Genomic DNA, 10,179 nt, shown 5'->3' with positions numbered 1-10,179 from the left:
TGTACTCTAGCTTACTAATGGTGCACTAGTTGACGATGCGCCACTAGTGTGCTTTTTGCAGTGCGCCACTAAAGTGCTGAGTGGTGCGCCACTAGTATGAAATCTTTGCTGAGAGCCCCATGACATCAAAGATTCTGGCATATATATGTTTTGTTTCAAAACCATAAATTCAACAGCACATAACATATATATCAAATATATAATACATAATATGTGCTCGATAGTTTTACTAATCCACAACACATAACATATATGCAAAGTTGCATAACAAATTTCATGATCCATAGCATCCATACATCCAAAATTCCATAGCATCCATATAAACATATAGTTCCATAGCATCCATACATACATAGCTCCATAGCAAATATAATACACAACGATACTTTGCAGGCATTAGTAAGTAATATTTGGCACTAAAACAAATGCCTTCATGTCCATATCGTAGTCCAAAGAGCATCCGCGTGGCAACCTACAAGATGAAATCATCAACATGTCAAATTTAACACTCTAAATCATGAAGATTACGTGGCATCCGTGGACCATGAGAACAACAGTACAAAAGAGAGTTCACTTTTTTAGCTTACAGTATATGACAAACTTAATATCTTGTTCAATGGCATCAACCTAAAAGTGCTACCAAATCTATGGTGAAACGAATAGAACAAAAGATGTAAGATGTAAAATGAATAGATTTCATAAGGTTCTTTGATGACAGTGGTAAATAGTTACTCTCTACATGATAACCAGACTCACTGGTTATACTTAAAGATGTAAGATTAGTCAAATCGTTATCAACTACAAAAGTTCCACATGAGCTTGCAAACAAAAAGGTAATACAACATGAAGTTCTCTTGAAGTAAATGTTTAGATGCATCTTTTAAGTAGTCGAGAGAATAAGAGAAATGCTACGAAGACTACCTTTTTGCAAATGTCTGGACGATTTTAAGCCCGTGGAGACCATGTCATGAGGAGATGGTATATCAAACTTGAAAGGCTTGTTTCTTGAGCAATTTGTCTGATGTGGCGGAGTGCCTTGACATGTAGTGCAGATAGTAATTTTTAGTATGAAGTATGGTGCAGAGAATGAACTCCCAAGTTCTCTTAGTGACTTAAAATCGTAATCATTTTCACCACATATCAAATATAAAACTTCAGAGTTCACGATTAAGTGGTTTTCCACATAATGAAGAGCTTGTAATCAGTACTGATATAATTTCACATGCATAGATAGAGCGGAGCAAAACTTTGCAAGCACTAAACAGTAAACACTCATCGCGGTAGTCATTTTCTGAGCAACCACCCTAGAAGACTCATAGAGCGGACGAAGCACTTCAGGAATATTCCATGCCTGAAAGATCAAACAAAATCAAATGTTTAATGGGCATCACAAAGAAACAGTCATATTATTTCCGAAAAATCAAACTACATCAAAATGCAAACATAAGGATACAGAACAGGGATCAGACCTCAAATTCCAGATGGTGCACTATATGAACAATGGAACCTCCGCCATCACAGGGGCGAACTAAATATCCACTTGGAAGCATTTCATCTCTGACAAACTGTTGTGCAGAAGCTGCACTTGGACCACCCCTAGAACCACTCAAGGATCTCTCGCAGACCTTAGAGATGGAAGAATATTAGCAACAGGGTGATATCCTAGCTTGTATACAATAGAGTTAAAATAAGTAAAGTTAGTGCTCATACTCGTACATACCACAAGACTGCCATCTTCCACTATGGTTGTATACCTTAGAGTCCAAAAATCACGTGCAGGTACTAAAGTTGTTGGAGCATACAACTGCATATAAAAACAAATGGTAGAGTTCAGAGCAGGAGCCATGTGCATCAGTACATAGGCAGAAGAAACATTTCAACCAAAAATGGTTTAATGCCGACCTGTGTGTAAACAAGTTCAATTGTTCCTCCATTTGCACCCGGTAACACTGTGAAGACTTCCAGGCTTCGACAATCACGGAACCAAGACGGTCGATCTTTCAAGATCTCTACAACCTACATAACACAGGTTATATCAGACACAACGTCTTGATTACTTTACCAACTGTAAGTTGTATTGACAGTTTGATTTTTTGCAATTACACTCAGTAGACAAAACATATGTATGTCATACAAGCTGAGTGGTTACTCCAGGAGCGAGTGGAAAAGGAGACTATTCAAATTTAAGGCCTTAAGTATTCATTTGCATTCCGATCAAATAGTATTACAACCTACTAACACGAGTAGAGCACTCTATCTTTGTAGCACAACCTAAGTGATCAGAGAAAAATTTCCAGGAGCCTGCAGAAGAGGACACCATTCAAAGTTAAGGCCTTAAGTATTGAATTGTCTTCCCTCTAACTTTACTCAGTCGTAAATAACCAACAATGTCTTCCATGGCATTTGTGTTTCTTTAACCCATAACAAATCACCATATCCACACAAAACCAAGTCTAAATCAGTTGCAAATGAGCATACTAACACACAAAATACTTACCCAGTTACCCCACATAAATATTGACAGAAAAAAGTTTGACATAACATTTTTTTTGGAGAAGGAGGAAGCTTGACATAACATAAATTTCAAAACTAAGCACTAAGAAGCAGTAAAACACTTTCTTTTGTTGGTTCTAGATTCACCAAACCACAGGCACGGGCAGCAACACCACGGCAACCGTGTGAAATGGCCACAATACCAACCGAATCCGGACCAGGCTAATATCATGAAAACAGAACATAATTAGCATATCGTTGAACATCTTATAAGTGTTGTTCACAAAAACAGAACAAAATAAAAGGCTGGCATGTAACCTTCATCCCAGGCATTTGGACCCATTCAATAGCAGTCCTAGTAGCCTTCGAGAGGAACTCTGTCAGGGTCTCCTCTGCAATTGAAAGGAGCATGGAAGGAGAAATAAACCTAGTTTCAGGAAAGGATGGTCTTGAAAAGGCAAGGTCAGCAGCAAGAATTCTTTCAAGTAATTTTCTTACCCAGAAGGGTTACTTGCATCCCTTATAGGGTTTCGAGGGGTAGTCAAATTTGATTCACAGCTTGTATCATCTGCCATTGAAGTCTGTATTGAATCAACAGATGTTATTAGGAAAAGTAAGGTAAAAGTAGAACAATCTGGTTAAGTTTCTAACATCTCAAGGACGAGTTCATGGTTGTATTGAACATGCCTCTAGGTGGTACACCATACACCTACCTTACAACAACAGCATAAGGACTCGATATGATAATGGCACATACAACTACACTACTGTACAACTAACAACTCACTGCTGCTATACTACCATGCTCAAATACAAGTACGAAGCATCATATGAAACTGAACGTTCCTGCAGATGCCATGTGTCTTACATTATGCAAAGAGGGATGTTAATGTGTAATTGTGTATTAGTACATTATGCAAAACCAAATGTGAATAAACAAGACTTCAGAAAGGGGATGTTTGTGAAGAGGGCGTGACGCCTACCACACAACAAAGACTTACATTCTGCAGCTGCTGCCGCACTTGTGCATTCTCATGAACCAGCTGGGAGACCTGTTTCTGGGGACGTTCGTTCTCTTCCATAAGAAGCTTATTCATGGCCGACACCTTCCTGTTCACGGACTCAAGCCGTGAAGACTCTTTCCACAGCTTATCTCGGCACTTGTAACAGCCAGGCGTAATCATCCACATTAGCACAATATGAAACGAAAAAAAAGGAAGACTATAGACCTGATAGAGGTGAAATGCAGCAAGCAATTGAGATGACAATTTCTCTCCATATCAAAACAAATTGCATGTTCACAACTGCAATGTAACAGTTTACAGAGCTACAGTACATTTTGACAAGAACACCACCATGAAGAGTAGGGGCATATATTCTGAACTGAAGGGGCATGACTGAGAGGATGCTACAATAGCCAGTATTTTCAGAATCAGCAGATTCTAACTAGGATTTATGTTATTACCTTCTGTTCTGGAATCAGACCTTGATCTGCCTCGCCACGATGTTGGCATGTATGGGGCACTCGCGCAGCAGCTGCTGGCGGCGCGAGGACGTCGGCTTGGGGCAGTCGGCGTACACCCGCTCGAGCATCTCGACCTGGTCGGGCGTGTAGCGCACGTATTTCCCCGAGTCCATCCCGGCCCTATCGGAACCACCGCCGTCGCTGTTCCCCCTCTCATCGCCATCACCGAAGAGGAGGAGAACTCAAGCAGCTCCTCCTGCTCCATGAAGGTGGGGGCGGAGGTGGCGGAGACCACGGGTGGTGCGGCGACGATGGGGGCAGCACCGAGACGGCCTTGCCGGCCATGCGCGCCTCGAGCTTGGCGAGCTTGGACGAGGACGGGTTGGAGTTGGACGAGAGGTGCTGCACTATGTCCTCCCCCGCGGCCGACATTGCCGCCGCCTGCTCTCGGATTAAACCGGATCGGGCCGTGCCCACCGAAGCTTCCAGGAGAAGCAACCGCCGCAGGCACGCATGCGCCGGTCAGCGCCCCCTCCTCGCCGCACGGAGCACGCGAGCTCGCGGGTCGAAATACCGTGGCCGCGTGGATCTGGGCGTGCCATGGCCGCCGGCTCACCTGCTGGTTCGCGGTCGCGGTGGAACTCCCTCCCTCCTCTCTTCTGATGACGGGACGGGAGGAGGAGAAGGTGGTTGAGACCATGGCTGGCGGCGAGCTCCGTCGGAGGATGGCGGCGGCCGCGATGTGTGTTGGGTGAGATGCCCTCCTGAATGGTGCAGGATATGCGTTGGGTGCCGACTAAAGAAACAAACTTGTTGTTTTGCTGCGAATCGATCCGTCCCGTCTGGTTACTAATGGCCCACCAAAATTTATAGTAGTGGCGCACTGGGTGAGTGGTGCGTCATTACTAGTTAAACTAGTAATGGCGCACTCTGTTCCTATGCGCCATTAGTATTTTTGGAAAAAAAAGTTTATTAGTAGTGGCGCACTGTGTGTGTGGTGCGTCATTAGTGTCCAGCACACTAATGGTGCACCTGCACATGGTGCGCTACTGCTATATAGTAGTGGCGCACCACTTGTCTGGTGCGCCATTAGTGTCTATATTATCTATAGCCCTTTTCCTAGTAGTGTATCATGGTGATGTCCATCTACGAGGGAGATTTCAGATCTACATACCCTTGTAGATCGCACAGCAGGAAGCGTTAATAAACGCGGTTGATGTAGTGGAACGTCCTCACGTCCCTCGATCCGCCCCGCGAACCGACCCACGAACCGTCCCGCGATCTGTCCCACGATCCGCTCTGATCTAGTGCCGAACGGACGGCATCTCCGCGTTCAGCACACGTACAGCTCGACGATGATCTCGGCCTTCTTGATCCAGCAAGAGAGACGGAGAGGTAGATGAGTTCTCCGGCAGCGTGACGGCGCTCCGGAGGTTGGTGGTGATCTTATCTCAGCAGGGCTCCGCCCGAGCTCCGCAGAAACGCAATCTAGAGGAAAAACCATGAAGGTATGTGGTCGGGCTGCCGTGGCAAAGTTGTGTCTCAAAAACCCTCAATACCTCTAGTATATATAGGAGGGAGGGAGGGGAGGAGGCAGCCTCAAACCCTCAAGGTTTGGCCGAAATTGGAGGAGGAGGAGTCCTACTCCAATTCTACTTGGACTAGGATTCTACCTTCCCACTTGGAAACTCTTTCCACCTTGTGTTTTTTCCTTCTCAACCCTTATGGGTCTTAGTGGAAACTTATTCCAGCCCACTAGGGGCTGGTTTATCTCTTCCCATAGCCCATGAGACCCCTTGGGGCATGACACCCCTCCCGATGGTCCCCGGCACCCCTCCCGGCACTCCCGGTACACTACCGATGAGCCCGAAACTTTTCCAGTGACCAAAACAGGACTTCCTATATATCAATCTTTACCTCCGGACCATTCCGGAGCTCCTCGTGACGTCCTGGATCTCATCCCAGACTCTGAACAACTTTCGGTTACCAACACCTATAACTCAACTATACCGAAACGTCACCGAACCTTAAGTGTGCAGACCCTGCGGGTCCGAGAACTATGCAGACATGACCCGAGACACTCCTCGGTCAATATCCAACAACGGAACCTGGATGCCCATATTAGATCCTACATATTCTTTGAAGATCTTATCGGTTGAACCTCAGTGCCAAGGATTCATATAATCCCGTGTGCCATTCCCTTTGTCCTTCGGTATGTTACTTGCCCGAGATTCGATCGTCGGTATCCGCATACCTATTTCAATCTCGTTACCGGAAAGTCTCTTTACTCGTTCCGTAATACAAGATCCCATGACTTACTCTTAGTCACATTGCTTGCAAGGCTTGTGTGTGATGTTGTATTACCGAGTGGGCCCCGAGATACCTCTCCGTCACACGGAGTGACAAATCTCAGTCTTGATCCATACTAACTCAACGGACACCTTCAGAGATACCTGTAGAGCATCTTTATAGTCACCCAGTTACGTTGCGACGTTTGATACACACAAAGCATTCCTCCGGTGCCAGTGAGTTATATGATCTCATGGTCGTAGGAACAAATACTTGACACGCAGAAAACAATAGCAACAAAATGACACGATCAATATGCTACGTTCATAGTTTGGGTCTAGTCCATCACATGATTCTCCTAATGATGTGATCCCGTTATCAAGTGACAACACTTGCCTATGGCTAGGAAATCTTGACCATCTTTGATCAACGAACTAGTCAACTAGAGGTTCATTAGGGATAGTGTGTTGTCTATGTATCCACACATGTATTTTAGTTTCCAATCAATACAATTCTAGCATGGATAATAAACGATTATTATGAACAAGGAAATATAATAATAACTAATTTATTATTGCCTCTAGGGCATATTTCCAACAAGATGCACTAGAGCTATAAGTATGTGAAAGCTCAAAAGGAGAACTAGTGGGTGTGCATCCAACTTGCTTGCTCACGAAGACCTAGGGCATTTTTGAGGAAGCCCATCATTGAAATATACAAGCCAAGTTTTATAATGAAGATTCCAACTAGCATATGGTAGTGACAAAGCAAGAATCTCTCAATCATGAAGAACATGGTGCTATTATGAAGCACAAGTGTGGAAAAAGATAGTAGCATTGTCCCTTCTCTCTTTTTCTCTTTTTTTTCATTTGGGCTCTTAGGCCTCTTTTTTTTCTCTTTTATTTTCTTGTCTTTTTTTCTTTTTTGGGCTCTTCGGCCTCTTTTTTTATTTCCTCACATGGGACAATGCTCTAATAATGATGATCATCACACTTTTATTTACTCAAAGCTCAAAAATGATGATGACTCTATAGGAAATGCCTCTGGCAGTGTACCGGGATGTGCAACGATCTAGCACGACGTATGACGTTGGAAACATCTCGCTAGCTATCTTACGATCATGCAATGGCAATATGAGAGTGACGACACAAGTCATGATACGGAACGATGGGAGTTGCATGGCAATATATCTCGGAATGGCTATGAAAATGCCATAGTAGGTAGGTATGGAGGCTGTTTTGAGGAAGGCATATGGTGGGTTTGTGTACCGGCGAGAATTGCGCGGCACTAGAGAGGCTAGCAATAGTGGAAGGTGAAAGTGCATCTATACCATGGACTCACATTAGTCATGAAAAACTCACATACTTGTTGAGAAAGTTTTTATTAGTAATCAAAACAAAGTGCTAAACGCATACTCCTAGGGGAAGGGTTGGTAGGAGTTAACCATCGCGTGATCCCGACCTCAACACAAAGGATGGCAATCAATAGATCAATTATGCTCCGTCTTCCTAACATAGCAGTTCACCATACATGAATGCTACGGGAATCACTAACTTCAACACAAGTATCTCTAGATTCACAACACCCTACTAACATAGCTCTCAATATTATCGAATCCATGTCTCAAAACTAATTGAGAGGAATCAAGACTTCTCTTTCTACTCAATGCACATGAGAATGGATGTTTTTGCATCCTCTTTGGGTACCTATCAAATTTGGGACTACTTTCATAGCATAAGCCAACTACCAAGTCACGCACCGCCGTGCTCTAAAAGATATAAGTGAAGCACTAGAGCAAAAGTATCTAGCTCAAAAGTTATAAGTGAATCACTATGAGCATTCTAGCAAAATCACGATGAGTGCATGTCTCTCTCTTTCAAAAAGGTGTGCAACAAGGATGATTGTGACACAACAAAAAAAAGACTCCTACGATACAAGACGCTCCAAGGAAAACACATATCATGTGGTGAATAAAAATATAGCTCCAAGTAATGTTACCGATGGATTGAAGACGAAAGAGGGGATGCCTTCCCGGGGCATCCCCAAGCTTAGGCTTTTTGGTGTCCTTGAATTTTGCTTGGGATGCCTTGGGCATCCCTAAGCTTGAGATCTTTCCACTTCTTATCTCATCGTCCATGAGAACATCACCCAAAACTTGAAAACTTCACAACACAAAACTTAAACAGAAACTCGTGATAACATTAGTACAAGAAAACAAACTACCACTTCTTTTGGTACTGTAGCAAACTTTAATTCCATCTATATTGGTGTTGGACTACTGTATTCTCACTTTTCCATGGCTAGTACCCCCCCCCATACTAACCATAGTTTCATCAAAACAGGCAACCAACTCAACAAAAACAGAATCTGTCAAAAACAGACCAGTCTATAGCAATCTGTATACTTCGTATACTTCTGGTACCTAAAAAAATCTGAACAATTACCACGGCCTGGGAAAAAGCATATCAACCAGCAACAAAAATAATCAACTCAAAAGCTCTTCCTGAATAAGAATGAAAAATGATATCGTGAGCGCAAAGTTTCTGTCTTTTTCCAGCAGGATCAAACAACCATTACCAAGACTAGTCATAAAGGTTTTGCTTGGCTCAAACACAAAAAGAAACACAAAAAACACAATCACAACAGAATCGTGATGGTGTGGACGCAACAAAATGGAAAGAAAAAGATAAATTCATTGGGTTGCCTCCCAACAAGCGCTATTGTTTAACGCCCTTAGCTAGGCATAAAAGCGATAGAATCACGTATCGTCGTCTTTGGTGCTCAAACCATAAGTGGCCCTCATCATGGATTCATAAGGCAATCTTATTTTCCATGCCCTTCCTTAAAGGGAATTGAAATATAATATTCCCTTCCTTCATATCGATGATAGCACCGATAGTCCTTAGGAAAGGTCTACCAAGAATAATAGGGTATGTAGGATTGCAATCAATGTCAAGCACAATGAAATCCATGGGTACATACTTCCTATTTGCAATAATAAGAACATCATTGATCCTTCCCATGGGTTTCTTGACAGTAGAATCAGCAAGATGCAAATTAAGAGAACACTCTTCAATCTCATTAAAACCCAGAACATCACATAAAGACTTTGGAATTGCAGAAACACTAGCACCCAAATCACACAAAGCATTGCACTCATAGTTTTTGATTTTGATTTTGATGGTAGGTTCCCACTCATCATGAAGCTTTCTAGGGATAGTGACTTCCAATTCAAGTTTCTCTTCAAGAGATTTTATCATAGCTTCGACGATATGATCGGTAAAGGCCTTGTTTTGGCTATAAGCGTGTGGAGAGTTTAACATGGATTGCATCAAAGAAATGCATTCAATCAAGGAGCAACTATCATAACTGAATTCCTTGAAATCCACGGTAGTAATTTCATTACTACTCAAAGTTTTAATATCTTGTACTCTACTTTCAATGATTTTAGCATCAAGATAGATGGACTCCGAATCATTAGGGCACTTTTCAACCAAAGTGGATTCATATCCAGCCCCATAATCATTAGGTTTGACACAAGAAAACAAAGATTCAATGGGAGTCACACCAAGCACTTTAAGATCTTCGTGATTCTCATCACGAGAACACGCCTTTTTAAGCCATTCATGTCTAGCACGAATTAGGGCGGTTCTTTCTTGGCTCTCAATCATGGAAACACGCATAGCTTTCAAAGTTTCATCCATGTTGATTTTAGGAGGAGCACATCTAACTTTCAAAGCATCAACATCACTAGACATTCTATCAACGCTCTTAGCCAAATCGTCAATTTTGAGTAGCTTTTCCTCTATGGACGCACTGAAAATCTTTTGAGAGTTGATGAACTCTTTGATATTACTCTCTAGATCAGAGGGTAATCTATTGTAATTTCCATGAGTATCGTTGTAGGAGTTGCCAAAATTATTAGAGGAGTT

At 42.7% G+C, this 10,179-nt stretch overlaps 2 protein-coding genes across 3 annotated transcripts; both read right to left on the bottom strand.

The window, feature by feature from the left end:
• Window positions 1-430: 430 nt before the first annotated feature.
• LOC123397990 (homeobox-leucine zipper protein HOX10-like) lies at window positions 431-3,624 on the bottom strand. Of its 2 annotated transcripts, XM_045092499.1 has the most exons (10): window positions 3,495-3,624; window positions 2,992-3,074; window positions 2,812-2,885; window positions 2,620-2,715; window positions 1,903-2,016; window positions 1,721-1,804; window positions 1,470-1,625; window positions 1,277-1,351; window positions 922-1,035; window positions 431-472 (listed from the first exon to the last, which is right to left on the bottom strand). In XM_045092499.1, exons 2-9 carry the CDS (start codon window positions 3,008-3,010, stop codon window positions 946-948), a joined length of 708 nt encoding a protein of 235 aa, XP_044948434.1. In that variant the 5' UTR covers window positions 3,011-3,074; window positions 3,495-3,624; the 3' UTR covers window positions 431-472; window positions 922-945. The 2 variants fall into 2 exon arrangements, with proteins under 2 accessions (XP_044948434.1, XP_044948435.1); XM_045092500.1 differs by lacking the exon at window positions 2,620-2,715 and having other exon boundaries at window positions 3,495-3,608.
• Window positions 3,562-4,741, bottom strand: LOC123397989. Its single transcript, XM_045092498.1, has 2 exons — window positions 3,959-4,741; window positions 3,562-3,653 (listed from the first exon to the last, which is right to left on the bottom strand). Exons 1-2 carry the CDS (start codon window positions 4,656-4,658, stop codon window positions 3,643-3,645), a joined length of 711 nt encoding a protein of 236 aa, XP_044948433.1. The 5' UTR covers window positions 4,659-4,741; the 3' UTR covers window positions 3,562-3,642.
• Window positions 4,742-10,179: the final 5,438 nt, after the last annotated feature.

Source organism: Hordeum vulgare, chromosome 5H (genome assembly GCF_904849725.1).
Source record: "Hordeum vulgare subsp. vulgare chromosome 5H, MorexV3_pseudomolecules_assembly, whole genome shotgun sequence".
Taxonomy (NCBI): Eukaryota; Viridiplantae; Streptophyta; class Magnoliopsida; order Poales; family Poaceae; genus Hordeum; species Hordeum vulgare.
This window is presented reverse-complemented; position numbering and strand designations above follow the sequence as displayed.

Bases quoted from the DNA above. Each gene is read 5' to 3' on its own strand.
- LOC123397990 (XM_045092499.1), bottom strand. The intron at 1,805-1,902 runs GTCGGCATTAAA...TTTTATATGCAG, and splicing joins TTGAACTTGTTTACACACAG to TTGTATGCTCCAACAACTTT. The intron at 1,352-1,469 runs GTCTGATCCCTG...TTGATCTTTCAG, and splicing joins TGCACCATCTGGAATTTGAG to GCATGGAATATTCCTGAAGT.
- LOC123397989 (XM_045092498.1), bottom strand. From the start codon at position 4,658: ATGGTCTCAACCACCTTCTCCTCCTCCCGTCCCGTCATCAGAAGAGAG.